Here is a 27,593-nt window from a genome sequence, read left to right as displayed (position 1 = left end):
AGTGGTTAATTCTGTGAAAATTTAGTTCGTGATTGCAAAACCAACAACCAGTACAGATGATGTATTTTTATGATGACCTAAATGTCTTGTTGTTGTGGTCAACTATTTAATCTTTGCATGAACTTAACTTTCGTTTATGAACCATACTTAAATAAACACTTGTGTCACAGTCTAAATATCAATATATAAAAATAAATCACAAACTTATTTCTAACACGCAAGAAAATTGAAGCAACCTATCTTACAAATATTATGACAAGATTTTTCCTGAGTTTTATTCAGTCATCAAAAATTAGAAGTGTACACACTCCCGTCTTTTGCATGTTGTCCGTATTGACTGCAAGTTTTGGAGGTTAAACATGTTGTTGAACGACGCCACCTAACAATCACTCAACATTAAAATTTTGCTTTTGTTTATAAAACAACAACACAATTTCATGGTGAACACAAGAGGGCGCACTATACACGATGATATTGTGACTTCCACTGTATTGCACAACGTACGCCAAAAGAGATGGTAACTAAAGAGAATAGAAACCTATATTTAAAAAAAAAATTATTGCAAGGGGTGCAGGGTGTATCAAGTGTGTTGTATATGCTAAAGCATACATCATATTTTTTTCAAAACATTCGACTATCACATTTTCTTGATTAATTTGAGCAAAGAAACATAGTTGTATCCGACAAATGAACAGGGTCGTTCATACACATTTCTACAACTGTAATACATAAAAAAAAAATAGTATACCTGATTTAATTGACAATGTATCATGATATGGGCGCGAAAGCGTTGACATAATTCTTTAGTTGTTAATGCAACATATGCAGTTAATTGACAGGTACTAGTAATGAGGTGGTATTGTGAAACATATCTAGGGTAACAAGTGCCTGTGGGGCGAGTGCTTCATTTGGAATAAACCATATAATACAATTGTCCTTTCGTTTTTAGTATTCACCTGCAAGACAAGCAAAGGAAAGGACAGCAACAACAAAAGCAAACACACCAATATTTTTCCTTTTTTTTTTACAAAATGGCTACAGCTAGCTAGTGGGGCTTTGGGTCTTATCAAGGTTCATTAATATTGTTTATTGATTACTAGAGACAGGCTGATATGCATGCCTTTTTTTTTTACACGTTTCAAATATTTTAAGGTAACACTTTGCAGTCAGCTTCTTGCTTTCTCCAAAAATTGTCAACTCCAACATATAATGTATCAAAATGGCTCCTGGGCCAAGGAGGTCCTATCAGAAATGCTCAATTGACAAGGATGAATACCTACATGAGAATGGGTAACTTCTGGAGGAAAATAGATTGTGCATTACTTGCGTGAGGAATAAACATCTTTTGTCATAAAGTTGGACAGAGAGGGCGCTCTTCATCTTGCTTTCACAATTTTTTTTTTTTATGGACACGAGTACGGTACAGACAAGCCAATTTCTTTTTCTGTGGCTCAAGTTGCACGCTGCGAGTCTTACTCTTAACTGTCACAACACAAATACTAACAGACCCATAACCTGTAGATTTTTTTTAGCAATGGGCAAGTACTGACATTTTCCAACCTATCCTATCCCCAAGTGTTTTTTCTTTGTTTCACCGGGGTTTGGGCAGGCACCCCTGTAACCGAGGCGGCAATTTGGTAAAATATACATAGATTTTCTTTCCTTGCATTGTAATTTTTGTCTAGAACCCCAGTAAAATGAAAATGGGAGGGTACATTTTGTGTACTTACTGCCCAAACATACATCTTCGCTTCATTTTCTTATGAAGCCCCTTGTTTGTCAATGCCATGCCATGCCAAGGTGGGGTGAGGGGCATTAAGAAATCTCACAACTAACAGACAACATACTTTATAACACTTGAACATTAAGTGTGTCCATTTCAAAAGCAAATACTTAAAAGAGACAACAGTAATGAAACCAAGTAACACAGGCAGGTCATTGTCAATTTCATGTTTATTTTCACATAGGGAAGTCACTGGTACTTTGCTTGATTTCTGAAATGCATAAATTAATTAATAGATAGTCTTTAAGTTGGATACTGTACAAAAAAGATGACCACGGAGGCATTTATCAACGTAATACCATAGTGAAACATCTGAACAGCAAGTACTGCATCGACACTCCATGGCGAGCACAACCCAGTTTTTGCACATATTGCGTAAGCCTGGAAATTTTGGCTGAAGACTTTATTTTCGCTTATTTTGTTCAAAAACAAAAATGCAAAAATAAACTTTCTTGTACACGAAGACAATGTACCAGTCTGGTAATTCGTGAAAGTTAGTCAGAGAACTAGCTTCAGACTGTAAAATTGCAAAATTTTCTAGTAGCGAAAATATCTAGGTTTACAATATATGTCACATTTGGGTTATAAGAAGTGTTTGAAAGGAAATTCTTTAGGTGGCTTTGTTGTTCTCAATTACTTTGGAGTACCTGGATTCTTTGGGTGGGTGGGGTCTCTACTTTGTCAAAGTTTGGAGCTTTACGCTACTTTAGAACACTAATAACAACTACAAAGTGGAAGCTGCATACACATAGCATGTTAAATTATACTCTCTTGAGTTCCAGTACAACAATTTAGATTATCAATGGTTTGGTATATAAATACATACTTTATCTTACACAAAACTCTATTGTATGTAACTTTTTCTTCTGTACTTCTATATAATTAGTATAACAAAAAAAGTTTGGCCACACATCTCGCATTCAACTGAACTTAGTTGAAAATGTACTTGGTTCAAGGAATACAGCATTTCTTGCATTTATAGGTAAAATGTCACTACGGCATTATCAAATTTGGTGGTTCTTGTACATTGTACTTATTATAAATAAATATTTGTCATGTACTCATGTTGTACAGAACTATACACTACAGTCGTCCCTCTCCTAGCAATTGGTATTTGGTGTACATGCGTGTACCACATATATGTACTTTCAAATTTGCATCCTATATGCTCACGTGGCATTGTGCTTGAATTGTACATCTACAACACTTTACAAGTAACAACTGCCATTTTTTTTCTTGAGTGGTGGCAAATTATTTTCAAGCATAGGCGAGGCATAATCTCACCACTATGGGTGGGGGTGGAGGGTGTGTATTCTCTGGAAACCAGGCCCAACTTTCCAACTTTTAGAAAAGTTACCATCACAAATGCTTCACTATGGTGTGTTACACAGAAAACTACTGTGTTGAACTTGCAAACCTGATTTTCAACAAAACATGGGGAGCCTCACTCTGGTCACCTTTAGGTGTATGGAAATTGTATTCTGACTGGACACTTTAAAACTGAGATGGCAAGTAATGACAGTGCAAAAATGATAAATACTTTAATAATTCTGAGTGACAATGCTTTTACATAACGTAGAGTTGATTTGTCAAGTAGAAATATAAACATAAAACTCTGATATTCCATACACATCGGTAAAAGGGCAGACACAAATATCATGGAAGAAGTGAACATTTTTTACAAAAACAAACAAGAAAATCTCATTTTTTTTTCATATTTCGAAGTTATCACAGAATTAATTATGAAATTGATATCCACATCATCAATTGGACTGCACAAATAGTTTAAATATAGTGACATGAAAACACAGTATCAAAACTACACATTATTTGAATATATACCATAGGAAAGAATATTTACAAGCATCGTATCGTTTCATTTTTTTTCATGAAAAAAAATCAAAACATATCAATTTATACAGACTTTATTTAAGCGTTTTCTTTGGCATCAATAGTTGTTTTTTTTTCTGAGAGAACAAAATGCTGCAGTGGAAATATTTATAGCTGCCTACAAATTATGTATATGAGATTGGGTTCTCTTTTACAACTACACAGCTACATGGTAGCAAAGTTGTATGATTCACAGGCAAATTGTGCCTCAATAGTGTCGTCATCAACGCAACAGTGTAGTACTTCTCACTTGACAAAAGTTAGACGACAACTTGTTCATGATTTCAACTGTCGCAGTGTATTTCACTCGTAACAGCCAGACTTCAATTTGTAAACGAATACACTACAACACAATGACACAAATATGGAATGTTTATACTGTACAGTTGAGATTGAAAACTGACTTTTTATAGCAGAGGGGCAGCTGACTGATGTCTTCTAATTGACAACTACCCCCCCCCCCCTTTTTTTTTTAAGTATCTGTGCAACATAAATGTCTATGGGTTAGAAGGGAATTTACAGTTACAAGCATTAGCCCATTACAAAATCCACTGCTTCTGTGATGAAGGAAACTTTATATATCTGGTGTATTTTTCCATATAATAGGAATTCTGAGATGCCCAGCATCATAATCACAAGTTTTCATCTGGTATGCAGATTTAAAAAAAAAATTTCAGATGCTTATCTAATCACTCCTACAACGTTGATGGTGTTACACCCATATGTCTACACACAAACACAAGCTGCAAGGTCTTGTACAAGCAAATAGAAAGTGACTACAGATTCACATCCCTTCAATACATTACATCTAGAACTCAAGTCTTGGTTTGCATATATGCCACAGATCCCAACATTTGAATTTGAAAATCAAGCGTTTAGACAACACATTATTGAATATTACAACTGCAACTTCAATTGTGATTTAAATTTTTTTTTTTTTTCATTTGCTAGAAATCGGTGACTTCGTGAAGTCTTGCGTTATTTTGGAAAGTATAATTTAAGTAAGTTTTGGAGGACTGTAAAAATTGTACAAGACAAGTGAAATCTGTCTCACTTTCTTTGTGCTTGTAGTTACTGCTACATAGATAACGACCTATGTTTGGACCTATATAAATTGTGTGAGTGTAACCGATTCATCATCAGTGGCACAATTTTGACATGGTGTAATCCCTTGTATAGTCGAGTCCTTTCTAATGTTGTACACCCTCTAGTGGTACAATCTTGTTGTGACTTAGTCGTCAAGGTCCAATTGGTTACGGTCAAGGCATCTATCTTTTATAAACCTTCAATAAATTATGCATGTTTTTGGTTAACTAGAAAAAATTTTGGTCGCTCATTTTTGTCTGGATATCTCCAATTCACTTTCTATGTACAGAATGTCACTTTGTACCACTAGATGGCGATATTTGCAATTGAAAGGCAAGTAAAGTTGTATCACTGATACCAGAGTTTTTAACATTATACGCACACTCAGAATGATAGTGATGGCAGGCAAATCAATTCACATCATGATACTTTTGATGGCTTCTTCCAGTGCTGGGTCTTCAGATTCCTGATCTACTAGCAGGTTATCTCCGGACAGTTCATCCTCAGTCATACTTGTACCCGTATTAGCCAAGAAATCCTCTTCCGTCAACATCACATGTTGATCGTTCTCCTCCCCCTCTACATCCTCCGGTATGTGATAAGTATTAATAGCCGTGCTTTCAGTCTCTTGTAACAGTTGCTCGATAGCCGACGTTTCCTCTCTTACCGGTAGATTGCTGAAAATGTCCCTCCTGTGCCTGGACAGCATGTCAGGAGATGGTGGTCTTTGTAAATCAAGAATACTACTTATTGCACTCTGCATTTGTTCGTTCAAAAGTTCTGGGGCAGGACTGTTTAGAATTCCATCAGCAAAGCTGCCATCATCAGGTTCACTTTTCAGCAGTAACCTTGGTGGAGGTGGCAGTTTTGGCGTTTCTAAAGCTCCTTCCGTCAATGGGTCAGGGACCTTGCCATCAAGTTTATCGGTGTCAAAATCAAACACATCGTCCGAGAGATTGCCTTCTGCTGTATCCAGGCCACCGCTGAACATTTCGTTCACGTCGTCATTATCATCTGCACCAAAATTGGTCTCCATGGGAGACAATGCTTCAATGTCAATCATTTCAAAGCCTGACGTACACAATGGATTATCTAGTATGCCTGCAACAGCAAAGTCTGACTCAGTCTTAAGTTTCACCTTGGCCGATGATTCTTGGTCCTCGCCTTGTCTGTCATTGAGCGTCCTGATTTGAACAATTGGCAGACCTCTGTTACTTTGCGTTACAGCATTCATGTCAGTACTGCTTGTAATATGCATTTCCTGCTGAGGGTTCGAGTTCATATTTATTGCACTTGATACAGCAGTGGCAGTCGTAGTTGGCATGGCAACATTTATGATTGGATTGGGCAGAGGCTGAGGTTTGATTGTTGGCGACACAACCGGAGCAAGCTTGGCTGGGGTAGTTGTGGTGACTGCAGTTGATGACTGCATCATAGTTGGTACCGCCGACACCAAAATTGGAGCTAGCGCTGGCGGAGACACAATTGCAGGTGGTGGTGCAGACATTGCGCCAACTGTTGACACAACTTGTACTGTTGCAGTTGGTGTTACAACTGCAGCAAGAGTCACTGGAGCAACAGAAACTGCCCCCGATAATGTAACAGGAGACACTGATATTGATGATGGTGTTGCTGTTGAGAGTGAGTACACAGTGGATGTGCTACCTGCTGTAAGATGAGCTGCTGATGACAACAAGGAACTTAAAGGAATCTTGGCTTGTGAAGTAACAGCTTTGGTTGGCTGTGAAATGAACAGGAAAAGTAGTTAAATGCAAAGAAAATGTATATGTTGTATTTCTTTTCCTCCTCCTTTCACTCACTGACATGTTCAACATTCTGTTTGTTTTGACCTTTCAACTAATTTGTCCCATCTGCATCAAAGCATGTGATCGCAATGTAATTGTTGCATAAGTCTGGTAGGGAAACCTGCTGAAAGTAGCTGGGGAAGTCATTAGAAAGTTTACCTGCACATTTGTGTGTATGCAGGTATCATGGTGTTCTTTTACTACTACTACTACCATTACCACCACTACCACTACTACTACTACCACTACCACTACTACCAGTACTACTACTACTACTACTACTACTACTACTACTACTACTACCACCACCACCACTACCACTACCACTACTACTACTACTACTACCACTACCACTACTACCACTACAACTTCTACTACCACTACTACTACTACAACCACTACCACTACAACCACTACCACCACTACTACTACCACTACCACTACTACCACCACCACCACTACTACCAGTACTACTACTACTACTACTACTACTACTACTACTACCACTACTGCTGCTACTACTACTACTACCACCACCACCACCACTACTACCACTACCACCACCACCACCACTACTGCTACTACTACCACCACCACCACCACTACTACTACTACCACCACCACAACTAAGACCACTACTACTACTACTACTACCACCACCACTACCAGTACTACTACTACTACTACCACCACCACCACCACCACTACTACTACTACCACCACAACTACCACCACTACTACTACCACCACTACTGCTACCACCACCACCATTACGACTACTACTACCACCACTATCACCACCACTACTACTACTACCACCACCACTACTACTACCACCACCACCACTACTTCTATGACTACTACTACCACCAACACCACTGCTACTACCACTACTATGATGACGACGACGACGACTAATACTACATGACACTTGCAAATATTAGCAAGACTATCAATACCTCTTCCCATAGAAACATATCAACCAGTACAACAAAGTAACCATCTGACTATGAGACACAAATGCCTAATATACAATCAAAACTTTCAAAGGTGAAAAGAGAAGTTGTTTCATACCTGTAAATAGGCAGTGGTTGCAGTTGCAATGCCTAGAGCTGATGATGGCTGAGAAGTAATAGTAGTACTGGAACTCAAAGTAGATAGTTTGTTGGTGCTAAACTTTTCAGTCTTCATAACTGGAACAGTGGTAGTCAGTGTCTTGTCTGTACCTAGTAGAGAACAATATAGTCAATTAATTGCTACAAGATATAATGTCAGAGAAATCTATGCAATGATCATGGCAGCCAGGCACTCATTAATTGCAAAGGCTAATTTTGTATATCACTTTTACCTCAAATGGCTCTTAGTGTTGTCCTTTTTACATAAATAAATACCTCAGCATACAAACTTATTTCGAAACAAAAAATATTCATCTGCTCTGTGAAAATTGTTAATTATGTGAAAAGTGGAAAACAAACTCTGCTTTGCTTTTTATTTCATGTCACTGACTGAGGACTATGTGACATCTTTTACATCGCATTTTATGCATGTTCATTATCATATCATTGTGGAACTGTCAAGGCTTTGCCAGTCAGCCCACAGACTATCCTGGAGTCATTTCTCTCCCCCCCCACCCCCTCACACTTGACTTTGTATAATTACTGCAGTTGGAAAGCAGTAAAGATCTGTGAATGATGGGACACAAGTTTGTCTATGAAACTAAAACTTGTACTCCACAATACCAGGAAAGCTACCCACTTACTCTGTTTTCCTGGAGCTGCATTCTTTTCTTGTTGAAGTAACTGCTTCTCATCTTGTATGAACATCCGTTCAATCATCACCATCTCAGCTGATGGTTGTTTTCTCTGTCAGTAAAATAAACAATAAATTGTCATCAAGTTTATTGTCGTTATCACTGCACATCACTTGGATACTTCATTGAAGTGGTTGCATGCCACAACTTACGTAAGACCGTGACACTGCTGTGTATAAAGAAAATTTGAAAAAGGAAATGCACATATCAAGAATAGGTTTCCATGGAGACAAGCATACACCTGTAGTAGTAGTAGTAGTAGTAGTAGGTTTTTTTATTCAGGACTGGAATTTAAAGGCCAGGGTTTCAATCCCAGGTTCTCCCATTAGTGTTATCTTATCAATGAAGCCATAAGGATTACATAGGATTATTCTTTTGTTCTGGACCAACTTATTCTAAAGCTCTGTCAGACAACTTTTTTTCACACTTTAATTTTAATTCTTTTTCTCAGTGGGGTTTTAACTTCTACGTCTTGGTGACGGCAGTTGGCAAAGTGAACTATTTAAACTAAAATCTTCTATTGACTACCATTGCCAACCTAATGAGGTCTGCAGTCTAGCTACCATGTTTTAGTGGTCTATGACCCTTGGACAACTGCTCGTTTCAAAGCCCTGATGTTGTACGGTCGTTAAGTTTCAGTTCTCACCTGAGCCTCATCAAAGAGTAGCAGTCTGTACTTGCGAAGCATTCGATCCATCTTGTCAAGTAGATGTTCAGACACAGTCTCAAAGATTTCATCAGCTGGTGACAGAAACACAACAAAAGTGTGGTTAAGTCTTTTAGTATAAAATCAACACCATCCATACAATAACAAAATTGGTAAATGTACCAAAAGGATTTGGTATTGCAGTAGTGGGATTAAACCATTTTCTTTAGAATTAGGAAAAGATTGTTGTCTCTGAAAAACTTATTTTCTTGCACAGCTTACCTCGTTTGACTTTCTTCTCATCTGGTCCAGTGTCATTAATGACATGGTATTTCATTAATTTTTCTATGCCCTCTTTTCTGGTCTTGAATGGTTTGAAAGTGGGGTTCAATACATCATTTTGATCCCCTTGTAACTGCTGTGCCAACCTGCAATATACAAATGGTTTTTACAAATCTTAACAGGTACATCGCCATTGTGAGGAAGGGGTCATCAAAAGTGTCATTACATATAAAAACAGTTATGTTTTTACAAAATTGCAGCCCTAAACAAAAATCTGTGACTTTGTAGGATTAAGTATGACTTCTTTATTTTGTAAAATTAGTGCAGATAGTTAAGTATGTATGCATCAATTCTGAAAGGAAAGACAGTTTGGTGTGTTGAACTCAAAACGACAATATATTATTTAATTTAAACTCATGATTGAAAGTTTGCTACAGTTGCAACAATCTGCAGCTAAATCATTCAACGTTCCACTGTACAATATCTTACCCACAACTCTCTCTGATTGGTATGCTTGGAGGTTCCTTATTTTATAACTTTTTCAATAATCTATACTTTTCAACATTTTAAGCATAGTAATTAAGTTTAATTAATATGTAGCAAAAGAACGCTTAGGAATCAAAAATAAAGTTCTAAATTTTGTATAAAAATGAACTAGCAACTAAATTAAGCATGTGCTGTGAATAAAACACTTTTCACTGTCAAAGTGTCAATAACTTGGGTAGTCAGTGTGTATGATGAGTTTTAGTTTGTAAATTTCTTTTGTCATACCTATTCAAATAAATCTATATCTTTGGCAAAGTCATAACAGGTGCATATATTTTCCTTAGTTTCATTGCAAATATTCTGCATGTCTTTCAAGAAAATCTGCCGACAAATTCCTAAAATTGCTACTCCTTCTACAATAAATCACTGATACCAGAACCGATGAAAATGGGTATTCATAACCTCATCAGTGTCAATTCTACACTTGCCAAATGGAAAAAATGTTTTTACAAAACCCTATACACTGGTGAGATTTGTCTGACTTCAAGGAGATGATGTCCAACACTACAAATCAGAGAGAGTTGTGGGTAAAATGTTGTACAGTGCGTTCCATACTTAATGAAAAGTTTAGCACCAGCATGACAACACGTCATGTATGTGTGCCAGTGAAACTACAATCCAAGGTCATTCTATGCTTTGGTAAATACAATTATGCTACATGTACATGTGTGTATATTGGTAACTATTTAAACATTACTTACTTTGATATTTTAGTGAGTTGTGTTTCTGCTGGTCTCTTGAGCCCTTTGTTCTGTAGCTGCAACTGTTGCTGCAGTGCTTGGTGGACAGTCTGTGTGGTGGGTTGCTGGCCAAGAACTGCTGGTGCCAGTGTCTTTATCTGGTTGATACCCTTACCAACTTGCTGTAATAACATCCAAACAAATAACATGTCATGTCTACAGGTAGCTTTAATTCCTAGATGCATGTACTTGTCTATTTGTATTTGGTCAAATTTGCACATTCGTAGCCCCTGTCAAAAATGAACGTGTGTACATACAAACTTTTCATTTGTTTAATTTTTCTTATATCTGGCCAATCTGTATATGGTCAGCCAATCACCTGTTAACTTACTTCTCATCAACTTTTCCACAAGCAATCATTGGAAGTAGGTTTCATTGTCTTTTCCAGTTGAGTAAAAAGTGGTGAAATTGATTCATGTATGTAGCCAGGCACTAAACTAACTTTCTATGTATACATCCAACGTCAATCATTTTCAGAATTTGACACTTAAAACGCTCTAATTGTAATGGATTCACAGAATATCAATTTCCCCTTTCATGTACATGAAAATTCTTCACCAAGCCACACTTGTCTTTGTACTTCCAACATGCTATACCAATTGTTTATAACCTAATTTATTCATTTTTTTTAACTTTCCTGTGTTCATAACACGTTCTGCTCACAGATGCTTGCCTGTCTCCGGTTGTCCATTCTAAGTTAATGACCTACTTACTGTAATATGGATGGGTACTTTAGCAGCAATGGCTGCCTGTTGCTTGACCAACGTAACCACTGGAGACGCCGTCTGAGATGTGGTCACGATACCACCAACTTTACTCATTAGGGAGGGTTGGTTAGTTCTGATTGCTGTACTGCCAGCCTGGGCTTGAATTCGTAGCAGTAATGCCTGCTGATGTTTGTAGAACTGCTGTTGTTGTTCTGGTGTCATCGTTTTGATCTGCTCTTGAATCTGTTTCACCGTTAGCTTCTGTTGTGGTGTAAGTGTCAGCATTTGTCCACTCTGAAAATACAATGGATAATTCATTTCTTTTACTAAGATGGGGTGACTCTTTTTTTTTTTTTTAAAAACAGATAGACATACATATATAAGCAACTTCTGTGGCTATCAATGACAATTATTTCCTTGTCAACAGGCCAATAACTGTTAGTTTACATCAATGCTTGCAAAAAATGAATTGTATGTACCATGACAATGTGTTCTTACTTTACCAGTATAAATATAAAGCAGTTATACCAGCCTACAATATTATTTATTTTACGACACAGCTGAAGACTGGGTCCAATAAAATGTTGAGTACTCTTGCCTTTTTTTTAACCAACATAAAAGTTCATAAAATGATTGTTAGGGGCTTATCAAAATGCAAAATATAATTATATATGGAAGGTGCAGTGTGCCCTCTAAGTCATTCCTAGTGCACCAAAATTTGGTGTTCCCCTATCTCTTACTATGTGGTAACTCATGAGATGCCAGTTTTTATCATTTTGACTCACAACAACAAAATTTGGCTATCATCAGAGGGCACACTGGGAAGGTGGACCTAATGTCTTCTTCTGGACTTCAGGTGAGTTTATTCTGTTTGCAAAGACTGACCAGGTGATGATAAGTGCAAATATCTTTTATTGATAGCTATAGTATGTTGTGAGGACTTACTTTGACAGCTGTTGTAGTTTGAATAGCAGACGACTGTGCAATTTGCGTTGTCCCTGTTGCTGCGACCACTGCAGTTGGGGTAACATTTGGTTGTGCTGGACGTATCTGTAGCTTCTCTGGTAAAGAAACCTTCACTGTTGATGCAGTTGTTGCAGCAATAACTTGTGTTGTAGTATTGCTCTGGGGAGGAATTGTTCGAATCATCAACGGAGGTGGCTTTGTTTGGGGTGGCTGCGTTGTACCAACAGTGGTTTGTTGTAAAAGTTTGGTTAGGTGGGGTTGGATTTGCTGTGGTGTACTTGTTGGGACTGGTGTTGGTGCTGATGTAGATGCCGTCTGTGCAAAAACGACACCTGGTTGTTTCTGTTGGTTTGTTAGCCTTTGTTGCAGTATCTGCAGCTGTGCTAATAATTGTTTTTGGTGTGGAGTGTGTTCTTTTGCTGAAATCAGCTGCCGAATTTGATTAGTAATGTTGGTTTGTAATTGAGATCTTTGTTGAGCTGTTAGGTTTAAGTGGTACACAGTCTGTCTCCCTTGTTGTTGTTGTTGTCCTTGTTGTTGTTGTTGTCCTTGTGCTGTTTGTTGCAGTGGTATTTGTAACTTTTGAGGCATTTGCTGTTGTGACACTTGTACTTGTTGCATCTGCTGTTGTTGCTGTTGTACTACTGGCTGGACTTGTGGTTGTAGTTGCACAGGTTGCAGTTGTGTCTGTTGTGTTGACTGCTGTATCTGAAGCGGTTGCCCTGGTTGAGTAGGTTGCTGCAGTTGTAACTGCTGTTGTTGTTGCTGCTGCTGTCCTTGGGCAGGCTGTGGCAATTGCAGCTGTTGTCCCTGTTGGAGTTGTTCAACTGTGGCAGCACTAAGAACTACTGTGTTTCCACCTTGCGTCTGTTGTGTTGGAACTATTCTCTGCACCGTCATATTCGGCGCAGCATTAGTTGTTTGGATATTCTGCACTTGCAATTGCTGTGGCTGCAATTGTTGTGGTTGAAGTATTTGAACCTGTTGCTGTTTCTCTTTTTGAATTTTGAGAGCTTGTTGATATAGCAGTTGTTGCTGTTGGTCCCTCTTTTGCAAAAGTTGTTGTACATTTGTTGCCACTTGAACTTGGCCTTGCTGGGTTTGCTGCTGTACAGCAACATTTCCCTGCTGCAACGCACCTGGAATGGGTTTGGAGTTGAGTGGTTGTGGCTGGACAACAGCAACAGGAGGTTGGACTTGTGCTCCAGCAACGTTTGCATTTTGACCTTGCTGTTGCTGCTGCTGCTGTTCAACAATTTGTGTTTGTTGCAGTTGTTGGACAGATTTTGGCTGAAGAGTCGTTTGAGTTTTCACTAAATGTGGAACGTTCATTTCTTGTAACTTTTTCTGTAAATTTTGCTGCAATATTGCTTGGGACACTGTCTGAGGCTGTTTCTGACTTAAACTATGTTGTTGCTGTTGTTGCTGCAGCATTTGCAGTTTTTGTTGCTGTGCCTGATTCTGGATTTGTTGTGCCACAGTTAGTGCCGCCAATGGCACCGGTTGTTGGTTGGTTGGATTGTTCTGACTGGAATTCATTTGGGACTTGGACTGCAAATTACTGGAAGTTGTCATGATAGGCTGGGCAAGAGATTGGATTTGATGCTGTCCTGCAACACTTGTCTGATTAGCTGCGATTGATGCTGTTGTAGTTCTTGTGGACTGCAACACATTTGAAACTGATATCGTCCTGACAATATTTTGAATTGGGATTCCCTGATTGTTGACAATAACATTTTGTGGTTGCTGTTGCTGCTGCTGTTGTTGTTGTTGTTGCACAGACGAACTGGGCACAACAGTATTTTTATCTTGATTACCTTGGTTCTGTAATCGTACTGCAGCTACTGCAGCATTCTGAATCACCTGAATATTATTTGTCTGATTTCCTAAGTTTGTTCCATGTGGTATTGTTACTTGTGTTTTGGGAGAGATTGTTATCTGGGAAGGTTTAGGGCTTATATTTACATGGGTTTTTGGACTGATGGCAATGGGTTGTTTTGGTTGAATGGGAGTTGGAGTACGTCCTAATTGTTGTGGGTTTGCTAAATGAACTTGTCCAGACACTGGCAATCTGATTGGTGTTGAGAGCTGTCTTCCTGCGAGAGAGGTGACTGTGTTCGCAACCTGTTGCTGCTGCACCTGAGACACACTAACCAAAGTTGCTCCCTGCTGCATAATCTGTTGGCCAATTTTCGGCTGGAGCGTAGTTCCTGTGGCAGCTATCTGTTGGGTGACATTTTGGAGTTGTGTAGTTAGCTGGGCGGGACTGGTAGTGTTCACATTTTGCACAGTAATGGTTTGACCTGTAGGGGTCCTGATAGCTGCCGTGTTCCCCTGTTGAGGTTGAGGCTGAAGCTGTGTAATGTTCTGTGAGGTTCCAACAGTTTGCACAGGAACTACATTGCTAGACACAACACTGCCAACATTGACACCTGGCTGGGCTATGGTACTGCCAGCTGAAACCTGTGATGTTGCAACATTTTGTACTGTCACATTGGAAAGTGTTTGTGGAATTAAGTAAGTTTTCCCTCCTATGGTAATAGTCTGTAATGTTTGTGTCTGTCCCACATTGCTGCTTCCAATTGTAGGATTCCTTTGGACGTAAATATTCTGAGGTTGATTTTGGAGAGCTCCTGATACATTGACACTAATAATCTGAGGCTGAGAGCTATCAACTGTTGTTAGTCCTTGACTTGTTGCAGCAGCAATCTGTGGTTGTCTCTGAACATTGACAACATTTTGTCCAACACCACTAACAGTGCCATTGTAATTACTAGCTTGGATGGTTCCCTGAAGGCCGGCGGTCTGTAGCTGTTGTTGCTGCTGCTGTTGCTGTTGTAGTACTGGTTGAGCTAAGGTGACAACAACCTGCTGTTGAGGTGTACTTCCTGCAATACCACCAGTTTGAGGCGCCTGAACGACACTCTGTCAGTAAAACATCAAACAAGAGAAGTTGGTTTTAAATAAAATATGTCAACTCCATGTATAGGGAACATGTACAAACATTATTATCAATATGCCCCCCCCCCCCCCCACCCTCTTCGCTGTTCAAAGGATCTTGAATATTAATAAATTCTTATAATTACATATCATTTGTACGAAAGTTACTGAACTAAACAGTAATGGTAAGGCTAACTTCACAAATCACCACATAAATTATCACATCTCATTTAAAAAGACTTGTTTTTTTGTCTGATGTTTCTATAACTTTATCCTGTTTGGTACGAGATAAAGTCTCAAACAGCATCAAATTACTCTAGCAAGTGTCCTAGGAAAGGTACAGGCCAGTTTGTGATACCTGACCTTGCTGGTATGGACTTGCATTTCATTCAGAAGATACTGCACTACAATCCTGGCTACAGTTATTTATCAGTAATAACATGAACTATAAAGACAAAAGCCAGAAAAGTGGAGGTGAAATAGAAGAGATAGAAGAGAATGCTCTGCTCATCATAGTTTGTAAGGTGCGCCGTGACGGGGCGCCCTCAAACATGCAACCCCTAACTCAGTGAGAGGAGGCCGGTGAGGGTGAAACGTCACAACGTATCTTACAGTCTATGCTCATCACAGATCTAGTAAATGTGTTTGTATGAATAGCAGTTGGAGGGATGATGGTGAGTTCACCAGGAGAGTGAAAAGACATGCCTGCCCCCTGATAAACTTTCATGTCATCAAACCAATCACTCATTTAATTTGGTCCTTCATTGACATCTTACTTTCAGTCATACTACATGTATGCTTTCAGTTATACATCGCAGAGTCATGATGGGTGAATGGTTAGAGTGGCCGGCTTGGAATCTGCAGGTTGCAGGTTCGAGCCCCATCACTGCCATTTGTTTCCAAGTGGCTTAAGTCCTTGGGCAAGATTTGAGCCATGACTGTGCTTCAGTCAACCCAGCTGTATAAATTGGGGACCTCGTAGGATAGAGGTTGCAATGTGAATGATTTAATCCTATGTGCTATAAAGGCTGCAACGGACTGTATGCTCCCCAGGGAGTTGAGGAAGTATAAATGGCCGTTGTACTGCTATAGATCTATGCCAGGAGTAATAACTGTAAAGTTCTTTGAGCACAAAGTGTGAAAGCGCTACATATAATAACCAACATTATCATTACATACTTTCCACATCACAAGATCACATACCTGTGTGCCTGCAAAGATACATATTCTTTCCTCATTCAACCGTACACCCACACTATTTGTTGTTACTGCTTTTTTAAATGCATATGCTACATGGATTTTGCCCTGCATTGTCAAAGATGTGACATTTTTTGTCCATTTATTACTCACAAGTGTCAAAGTTTAAGGTAATAATTTGCTATAAATACTTATGATGCATGCAAGTCCTTAAAATATACTTTTATGCAACAACACAAAACAGACATTAATGCACATCTCTCAACCCAAGCACTCTACGGCACTTACGATCGTTACCACTACAACCAATCATATATGTAATTTTTTTTCACCCCACCCCCACCAAAAGGAAATGGAAGAAGACAGATGGAAAGTTGACAAGAGCTTACTTGATTTACTTGTGTGTTACTTTCAGTCGTGATGGCAGCTAGACTACCAGTTGATTGAGAAGACTCTATGTCTTGACTGGGAATTAATGAATTCAAACTTACTTTGAAGAAGTCATCCAGTGCTTGGGGGTCACTGTAAGGTAAAAAAAACACACACACCTTAATATCAAATTTCATTATGAATCCAAGTTTTTATCAAGGTTTGGCAACCCTGGTAACAGATATATTTCAACATCTTATACTGTAATTTTAACGATTTTGCCCGGTATGGAATCTCAGTATGCTAAATGACCCACAAGCTCTTCCTTTCTTTTGAAACTTTTCTTTTTGTAGTTTGAAAGACTAAACTACTTGTATAAATCATCCTAAGGGCGCCTGCAGTTTTTCACTATTTTTTTTTTATCTTCTTGTTATATAATAACCTGTATAATGCCAAATGCCTACAAGGCCATTATCTCAAAGAGATCAATTATTTCATATTACATCATATTTTCAACAGCAAAGTAGCCTGATGTAAGAATACAACAGAAGTATTGTTGGTGGTATGTTTTTTTAGTATTGCTTATAAGTTATATGACTACATATACATAAATAAATAAAGCATGTCACAAACAACACTTTTATCTCAATTTTTTCAACTTATAAATGATATGAAAAAAAACTAAATAAACATTTTTTATGGTGAAACAATATTCCATGAATTTGACTGAATTTTACAGTGTAATTTGAGTGTAGTGACTAAGGGTTGTGTTTAGAGATATGACATTAGTTTTTTTTTTTTCAACATCCTGTGTTGAGCGGCTAAAAATTTGAATAATCTGACATGACTGGGTCAGAGTTGAGAATGTCAATTTTACAAATTCCTGTGAAGACTTACTCTATCACATCCATTAAGCAACGGCCATTATCCATGACCTTACATAGACTGGCACCTATATAAAAGAAAAAAAGATCATTTATTAGACCACATGACAGGAAACTGCAAAGTCTGAAACAATATACCCGCACAAAAATAAACTTTGCATTTTTTGGGCTCATTAAAATATGATCTCTTTTGTAACACTTCCTGTTTGTCTCATTCATTCTGCAGGGCTGACTGCAGTACACATGCCTTCTATCTAGACTCAAAACAGTCTGTCCAGAAACAATTTTACTAATTTTTTTGCTGTATGACAGGCATTGCCTATATGTATGATCTTCAGACGCTGTTCATTATTTGTGTTAAAACTATGAATACTGCACAGGCTTGGAATTAGTAATAGAAAATAGATTTGTTGTACACAAATACATTTGTACAAGCTGGGATTGACAACAGATCATCCAGAGACTATCAGACTATGTGACAGTTCATAGAAGTCTGGCTGGACTATGAAAAACAATGTACAAGGTTGATAAAAAGAAATCCATGATGGAAAATAACAGGCCTATAGTTGCGTCACCATGCTTAACAGTTACAATCAGTACTGTGTGATCATTTCCAGGAACAAGCATCCATCTGAAGCACATTATATTTAACACTGGGGAACAAATCAACTCAAATCACATGGGTTGAATAAACATTTAACATTCAACTGAATACAAACATGGAGCTTACTGTTAATGAGACAACCGACTCCATTTTACCACCAAAGTATCAATTCATAACCCATCACCATTCTGACAATTTGTTTTTTGTCTGATGTTTCTATAACTTTATCCTGTTTGGTACGAGATAAAGTCTCAAACAGCATCAAATTACTCTAGCAAGTGTCCTAGGAAAGGTACAGGCCAATTTGTGATACCTGACCTTGCTGGTATGGACTTGCAATACATTAATCACTGTACTTATCCCAGAGAGCCACAACCCCAAATCATTTCAAATAAGTCTTTGTATTTTAATTCTACTGATACTGATAGTGATAGTATAGTGTAGACAGAGTGAGAAAAAAATTATATTTATTTGAAGAGAAACTTACATCATACATTTTCCAGTCTAGTTCCTATAAGTATACGGTATTGTAACGATTTACACCTCCACTCACATGTAGTTTAATAGGTAGAGACCACATTGGCATCCAGACTAACATACAGCTGTTATAAACATGGTAACATGAGTTCAGAAATTGCTACATGCTTGTTTTCCCTTTTTGCAATACACACTGACTGTAATTGCTCAATTATCTCAAAATAAAATTACAACTACATTTCTTGGCAATATTTTAATTATTTCATTTCATTATTGAACTTTACTGTAACGACATGGCAAAAGTTTAAACCATAGCCATTTCATTTAGTAGAAAGAAGTGACTATACAATCATATACCATGTGCTCTGTGTAAAGGTTTGCTGGTAACATGTGGCTACTAAATGACATTAATTTGTCATACTGAGGGGAAAAGTAATCTATTTAACTTAAGTGAAACAGCTGTACACTATCTCCTATTACTAATAAATAACATGAAAGCCAATATCCTCCTTTTTTTAGGCACCCCAGAAAAGTGAAATGACAACCACTCTATGTCCTATTTCTGTCTGCGGTCCTGGTATTTCCACTTGCATACCAACACATTATGACCCTGTCAACTGGCCATACCACTTATAAATAACAACTTTTCTAAAACTGAAAAGAATTAGTGGGCTGTCTGTGTAGATGTGAAATTTAAAAGAGATGGCATGCTACCCTGATGACCAATATATTCTCGATTTTCATTGGTGGAATGTGCAGTGACGCTAATGCCTTAAGTAAATTTGGCAACAGTGCTGTGGACACCATTTACATACGAGTAACAAATACCACTATCTGTCTGTATGTTCTAAAAGGTCATATTCTGCTGTGGACCAATCACAGTCGGCGAACAATTATCTGACAATAAGGCTGATCACGTGAACACATACATTATGTACAACATGGCCCTCGATTCTATGGTTGCCAGCCTATCCCCGACAGTAATTACGTGGTAGGGCTGGGTCGGCTTTTCGCAAACGCAACCCCAAATGACACTGAAAAGCGAGCAGCGAGAATGAGCTGTTGTTTGACGCCGAAATGAAAGCGCTAGCTCTAAATTGAAGTAGTTTTCCTGGGGAAGTAAACTGAAGGACACCGGGCAGAAAAACGTTGACGTGGCGTCACACAAACATTATAAACGTCGAAACGAAGCCCTATCGTTCTGATATGGTAGATTTTAACACAACACACACATTCATAATCAAATTCCAATAGTTCCTTCAAAGATTAAAAGGACTAACTATTCGATGGTTAAAGAAAATCGACACGAAGATTTCAAAACTACAAAATTATCTGCGAAGTTTCTGGGTCTTTTTGGTGTCGTATTAAAATATTCAACGTCATCTATTATCTTTCTATAATTTTCTGGATCTACTAAAAGTATAATTTCTACATATCAAAATGTTCGCTGAGACAATCTAACAGCTGTTAAGGATTACATAGTTATGAAACCGTAAATTTTGAGAGTAACGAAGCTCACTGCGAGCAGATTTCCCCCGTTCTCGTAGCCGTTTTTCTTCGACGTAATTTTTATCAGCCAGTACTGAGGCTATGCTGTGAACGCATGCATCGGCGAGTTCGCAAACCTCGCTCCTCGTCGGCTACGTTCAAAACTGCATCGGTTTATGCAATTTTGGAAACGATGCGAGGGAAATGAGCTCTGTTGCCTTGTTTTAGCAGTGTTTCAGGAGGTTTTCCCTGTAAAATTTTATCAGAAAATAATATTCAGAATGCACTCACCGTCATGTAGCGTGCCTTACATACACTGGGCCCACGCACGACGCACAAAGAGGGTCCATAGCACTAGTCATGAGCATAGAAAATTCTCAGAGATATCGTATTTGCTGTTCTTAGTTGAATTTTTACGAAATCAAAGGCATAGAGGAGGATATTTTATTAAGTCACGCAAAATTCCCTTCTCAACTATAGTTTAAAATATAAAAATATTACTACTTCCTGAAGTAAACAAATAATTGACCACCCCTACTAATTACATAATGGAATGATCCACGGGATTTCTTAATCTTCATTACAGGGGCCTATTGACCAACCCTATGACGTCATTTCTAAAAATGTACTTTACCAAAATTTCCTTTAAAAAATCGACTTTTTCAAGTGGTTTTCATACATATGTTGCCATAATATCGCTTAAAGTTGAAAATTAAAGAATCAAAATAAACTTTGCAAACTCTTTAGGGAAACCGTACCAGGTTTCATTAACTTTGACCTATTGCCCTATTGGAACAAACTATTAAATCAGGAGGTAGTCTCGCTAATATAGGTATGTTCAAAGAAGTAAAATATCCCTTTATTAGTGACCTAATATATTATTTTTTTTGGTTATATAATTTTAAGTTACGAAAATTAGCGTCAAAAGATAAAAATCATTATCTATAGCTTAAGTTTTAAATTAATAATAATAGTATTCTCACCCTCCTTCGAAATCCCTTTGGTGAGATCCTAAACTTAAATTTTGGCGGGTGCGAGCTTGCTGGGTACGGGTGTACGAAAATAAATATGGCCGATTCCGTACGAACTACGGAAGCTCTTCAAAATCTGAGGTTGGCAGAACTACCTGCCGGTAAGATATTTACAAACATGCACTAGAACTAGGTGTATGTTACAAATGTTATCATAAAGTTGAAAATTCACTTATTGAAGTTGAGTGTATTTGTGGATGATACCGTTGTAAGTTTGCCAGTCTAAAACGTCCACACTCGACCTCAGAGATAACAGCTGTAATTGTAGCTTTGTTTTTATTTACAACACTTTTATTTTTTATTCTTTTGATATTTTATTTTGGTGTGACTGTCACTCAATATATTTCGTTTTACTTACGGTGTTTGCAAAGATGACCGAGAGTGACGTAGCGAAACCGCTACAGTACTGCATCTACGTTTAATTTGGAGAGACTTCAACTTCAAACAACTGATTTTGTTTTTAAAAAAAAAAAAAAACTAACTAGAATTTTCATTTTGTAAATTTGTAGTTAAATTGTAGTTAATCTCTACGGTTAAATGATACCTAGGTCAGAAAGAAATGAAAGGGTAAGCTAAACCAAAAAGACTATCTAACTTGTGATGTGCACTTGTGTCAATCTTTTTCTAAATATTATATGTGTAAATCACAATGTTATGATTTGACAATTTAAACTGTCACTGTCAGTATCAACACAAATACACATAGTGTACAGCACAGAAGAAGGTTTGCAATGTTAAACAAATGAGTGATATAAAAGGACATGGTTTCTTTTTTTGCACTTTTAAATGTTAATTCCATAATGTATTTTGTTTTAGATGTCACTTGTCCTGACAAAATGTAATGCCAACAATTAGTATTTGATAGAATTAAAGTACCTTGTGATTTGTCCTGCTTGCAGACGGGGTAAGTTGGGACACGGTTCTGACATATCTCCTAACCCCCTAGGGAGGTTTCAATGGATAATATCAAAATCACATCCCATACACTGTCTGCAAGCAGGACTACTTTTGATTACATCACAACTTTTCATACATAAGTGCTAAATTCTGAATGCAAACTTATTTAATACACATGTCTACAAATATAGTCAACCCCCCACTCCTCCCCACCACTTATGTGATATGTTCAGGTTTTTACCTAACATTTCTGTATCTCACCGATTTTTCCTTTGAAAAAGAATATTTATTCGAAACGTCAGATTTTACATCTATTTATACAGACTGATTTATAAGTTCCATATGCATTTCTTTCTACATACATACATACATACATACATACATACATACATACATACATACATACATATATACATACATACATACATACATACATACATACATACATACATGATACATACATACATACATACATACATACTAACATACATACATACATACATACATACATACATACATACATACATACATACATACATACATACATACATATATACATGATACATACATACATACATACATACATACATACATACATACATACATACATACATACATACATACATGTTGTACATACATACATACATACATACATACATACATACATACATACATGTTGTACATACATACATACATACATACATACATACATACATACATACATACATACATACATGTTGTACATACATACATACATACATACATACATACATACATACATACATACATACATACATACATACATACATACATACATACATACATACATACATACATACATACATACATACATACATACATACATACATACATACATGTTGTACATGCATACATACACATATACATGAATGTTTACCATGGACTGTCCATTTTTATACATATCAAGTATTGATCAGATGTGTATAAAAGTACTTCAGTCATTTTATTTGCATAATTAACAGCATCAAGATAAATGGTATTTTTGCTGTTACCGTGTTTAAAAAAATCATTTGAAAAAACTATTGGCCAAAATAATATCAAAATTAAGCCTTTCTTGAAAATATTTCATGAACAAACTGTCACATAGCAAAGTTTGGAGACATATTAAGGACTTTGATTTTCAGGGATATTATTAAGATGATGAAACCTGTTCCTGTGAAATGGGTTGAAAAGCAAGATGCAACAGTTGTAGCATTTGTTTGGTCTATTTTGTATTGATGTTTTTATTATGCTGTAACAGTCGTCAGTGATATTAAAGTGGCACAAGCTGAGTTTAAGAACTTTTTATTCAAGTGAAAATGCTTACATAGAACCTAGGTTAAACCATTCTAGTATAATGTAAATGTCGATACATGCCTTCAAAGACTTTATAATTGTCTTCTGACATTGTTCGAACATTTGATTGTACTGTAGGGATTTTCCTTGAATTTTTAATATACATATATATGAATATTATGTCATCGGATTGTCTATAAGTTATATTTTAATATCAATTTTGAGTTCAGTGAGTTGCAAGTGATGGTTACATGTACATGTATGTATGCTTCCATACCTTTTATAAAATACATGTATGTAGCCATAATTACATAATAAAACGTACATTTGTATAAACTCAGCTTGTGGCCCTTTTAAAAAAAATAGACTAAACAAACACTACAAATATTTTAGCTGTGGAGAACCCTGGCACCTAACATGATATGTGTCAGCTGTTTAACAGAAGACTTTTGTAATTTGATTCCTTACATGTGAAAATAGTTATTTGAGGAGTTATAAGTCATTAAATGTTTTGCATCTCAATGTGTTAACGTTGCTGTGTAATATCAATAGATTTTGTAGAGGCTGCATGGGAGAGTGAATTTTTGGAGAATGAGGCATTGCCACCAGAATTAGGACAAGATGTCAAAGACAACAATTATTTTGTTGCGTATTTGGAAAGAGTTCTTTCAACACTGACACCCTGGGCTAGGAGTGGACGTGATTCCATTCCTCAAGGTAGGATATCTATATAAAGTATCTATATGGAAACCAAGTTAAATTTTGTACAATTTAGTGCATAATATGGTACATGTACATTTTGTATGTGTGCCCTCTAAGCCAAGTTGATGTGCCACGAATTGCCACGAATGCTCACAATTTCTAGTGATGCACCAAAATTTGGTGTTCCCCTATCTCTTACTCATATATGGTGACTCACAAGAAATGCCAGTTTTTATCAATTTGACTCATAACAACAAAAGTTGGCCGTCATTAGTGGGCATACTGAGTCACTCTGAGGTCAGAATACCAAACATTCAAAACTAAACTCAGATATTTAAAGGAATTGAGCACCTCTTGCCTATTTAATTTTGTGTCCATACTGCTTTCAAGTTGAATTCAGTGAGTAATGTCTTTAAAATACATGTATCTCATGTTATTTAAATATTTTCACACCTTATTTAAAAGGGACTGTACTCAATGAATTTTAGCTTGAAAGCAGTATACATGTATGGGCATAACTCTCCAAAGAAGAGACCTGGGTCTTTGTCCCCTCAAAATACATGTATTTGGGTTTAGAGTGTTTTGTATTGTGATTTTATGACAGATTTTAACTCAAGTTAATTACTGTAAAGATAGATAGTATCATGTACACCAGGGTACAATTTATGTAGTATCAGATTATTGTATTATTTAGGTTATTTTTGCAGTTAATCTGTTGGGATTATTAATTAATGATTGTATAAGTTGAAGTCTGGATGACACATAAATAGTACAGAGCACTTGTGACAACAATTTATCAGTCTTGTCACCTGGTCTGTTCTCAGTGCTCTTGTACTACATTGTAATGTTAGCTGTTGTACAGTACCTCCTAGCCTTTGGATATCAAGGCTCGGAGGCACAACTGTTAGTGATGTAACAGGAAAGCACAGTGAACAGGCTACATGGCTAGTGTGGGATAAAGGGGCAAGTCAGTCAGTGGATAATTTTTAAGATGTATGAAACAACAGAATAATCTTTCTAAACTAAACTAAACTTCATCCCTATGCTTCATCCCATAACATTTGTCATACCAACATAATGGTTTCTTTGTTTAGAGGGATCCTAAACTAGTTGGATGCAAATATGGCAGTATCCAGTTGTAAGCAGTATTGTCAAATATGAATCTAATTCAAAATTCTTGATGACCTAAACAAGTTGATAGGTTCTTTATTTTAGGGGATAATATAATGAATCTATCAACTTTTGTGCATCTGATATCATATTCCACAAATGATTTATTGAGATAGATCAAGCATAGGGTATTCATGGCTCTTGACTTTTACATGTGTTCAGGGTGTTGACAATCAGGTTTGGTTACTGTTGTCACCCTCATTATGGTAAGTTCATACCCCTATTTGATAATAAAACAGGCCACAAAGGGTCAGACAGTAATCTCCACATGCTCCATAAATTGTTCTTTTCTGATTGCAGAGTTTTGGAATGCAATAACTGAAAGTGGAGTCTCACACAGGACATTAGTGGCCTTCCTACACTATTTCATCAACTGTTCCAGTCGTTCAACTGTCTATCACAGAGAAGCTGGTGCATTGTCAGCAAATATATATTTTGTTCTCGTCTCAATTCCTGGTAAGGAAGTGATAATATCTGAGGCTTGTAAGGTTAGCTCTAAAACTGGGACTACATACTTGCAGTCTCAGTTTTGTTACATTGTAACACTTCATCTTGGATTAGTCCAAACAAAAATTGCAACTTACTTACCACATTATAATATAATAATCACATGCTGCTGCCATGCAAGTGTTTTCAGCAAGTGATATTTTTTGCCTCCAGTATTCTCTCATTGCATTTAATTTATCACCAGTCCTGGAATGGCAAAACTTGTTCCATTGAGATGGGACTTTGGTGAAACTTAGGCATCCCAGTTTGTTGTGACAGATTGTAGGTTGAACTACCCTTACATAGTCTGACAAAAAAAAGAGAGTACATTTACAAAAAGTAGTAAAATTATGATGAAAATAGTTTTGTTTTCTATTTTCTTATTGTACAGTAACTGCGTTTACCAGATATTTACAAATTTTCAAATGGAAAGCATTTTTCACAAAATGTCGACTACATGTACTATGTAGCTGTACATAGTAATGTGGAAAGCAGTTTTTTATTAGTGTCACTGTCAGTTACTCAGACTCTTACCGCTTGGGGCTCTACTACGAGACCACCCAGACGAGTGTCTGGGGAAATGTCAGAATCCCAAGTCGCCTGCACCAGATCTCTTTCCCAGAACAGAAGTGCATGCTGGGTAATACTTCACGTCCAACATAACATTGCAGGCTGAACAATCCAGGTACCTTTGCGATAAGTTATCACATCTCAAACAACTGATACATCTTAATTACAATGAATATACCTCATGCTTCCAGTGCAGGCGACTTTTTATAACATTTTCCCAGACTCTCATCTGCTTGGTCTGATAGAGCCCCCAGGGGTGAGAGTCTGGGTAACCAAGACAACTTTTTTATGTAACGATAACTACATAATGTAAAATATATGAAAAGTTTGTTTTCAAAATTTGCCTTCATGCTGTGTATATGACAATATATACTTTAGGCTTGAGTGACAGGGTCATTAATTGGAACATTCCAATTCATTTACCATATATCAAATATCTCTGAAACTGTCAATTTCTACTGATGCAATATTTATTCAAATTCAACAAACTCACATTTCAAAAGTAGTTGTATGTGATTGTGTCAAATATTCTGTCATCATTGTTTCTGTAATTAGAGGGGTTCATGATAAGGTTGAAGGGATTTTTATGGAATAATGCAGGCCTTGAAATAAGAGCGCTTTACTTGTCTCGGACAACTGATTAGAAGAACTGGGCAAGGAGTTTTAGAAAGTACTTGTCCCAATGGACAAGTAGAATTTCTCATGGTTCTCGATTTTTGGTTCCCTGCTAGCCCATTCTGATATAAGTGAAATATTCTTGTATCTGCAGAAACTTTCAAAGTGATATTTTAACATGAATAGAAGAATATATTCAAATGATTATTCAGTGTAGATTTCTTGAGTTTACACAAACTGGACCGAGGTAATGTTATGGCAACTTGCTTGGTAACAAAAACTGATGAAAAGGGACATGTCAATCAAACAAAATGTTTACTTTGTGGGCAAGTACTTTCTGATTTGGAGAAGTGTTTTTTTAATTTCTGCTTGTCCAGTGGGCAAGAAAATATTTGTCATTATTTCAATCCCTGTAATGGTACTAACTATGGATTCTTCATAGCATTGGTTTAAGCAAACCACATTAGTTAATATATCCATATACGTATATTATTTGATATGTATGGTGCTTTCAGCAAGTGAAATTTCGTTTGCAATGATTGCATTAAAGGGCTGGGAAAATTGATTTAAACTTAGCATAAAGACTAT

The 27,593-nt window shown here is 37.0% G+C and overlaps 2 protein-coding genes across 2 annotated transcripts in view; one reads left to right on the top strand and one right to left on the bottom strand.

Annotated features, from left to right (window-relative positions):
- Positions 1-1,969: 1,969 nt before the first annotated feature.
- LOC144433734 (uncharacterized) lies at positions 1,970-20,516 on the bottom strand. The gene is made up of 11 exons (XM_078122093.1): positions 20,512-20,516; positions 17,665-17,719; positions 16,890-16,920; positions 12,241-15,186; positions 11,302-11,589; positions 10,550-10,710; positions 9,303-9,448; positions 9,021-9,115; positions 8,324-8,426; positions 7,639-7,790; positions 1,970-6,500 (listed from the first exon to the last, which is right to left on the bottom strand). Exons 2-11 carry the CDS (start codon positions 17,697-17,699, stop codon positions 5,175-5,177), a joined length of 5,283 nt encoding a protein of 1,760 aa, XP_077978219.1. The 5' UTR covers positions 17,700-17,719; positions 20,512-20,516; the 3' UTR covers positions 1,970-5,174.
- A 772-nt stretch (positions 20,517-21,288) lies between these two features.
- The window catches only part of LOC144433725 (condensin-2 complex subunit D3-L-like), a 51,208-nt gene continuing 44,903 nt past the window's right edge, over positions 21,289-27,593 (top strand). The window contains exons 1-3 of the mRNA XM_078122080.1: positions 21,289-21,352; positions 24,015-24,179; positions 25,635-25,790. Of these exons, the coding sequence (XP_077978206.1) occupies positions 21,289-21,352; positions 24,015-24,179; positions 25,635-25,790 (385 nt within the window). The remainder of the gene's footprint in view (positions 21,353-24,014; positions 24,180-25,634; positions 25,791-27,593) is intronic.

The sequence above is a fragment of the Glandiceps talaboti genome, chromosome 4 (assembly GCF_964340395.1).
Source record: "Glandiceps talaboti chromosome 4, keGlaTala1.1, whole genome shotgun sequence".
NCBI lineage: Eukaryota > Metazoa > Hemichordata > Enteropneusta > Spengelidae > Glandiceps > Glandiceps talaboti.
The sequence above is the reverse complement of the archived record's forward strand: the minus strand, read 5'-3'. Positions and strand labels throughout refer to the sequence as shown.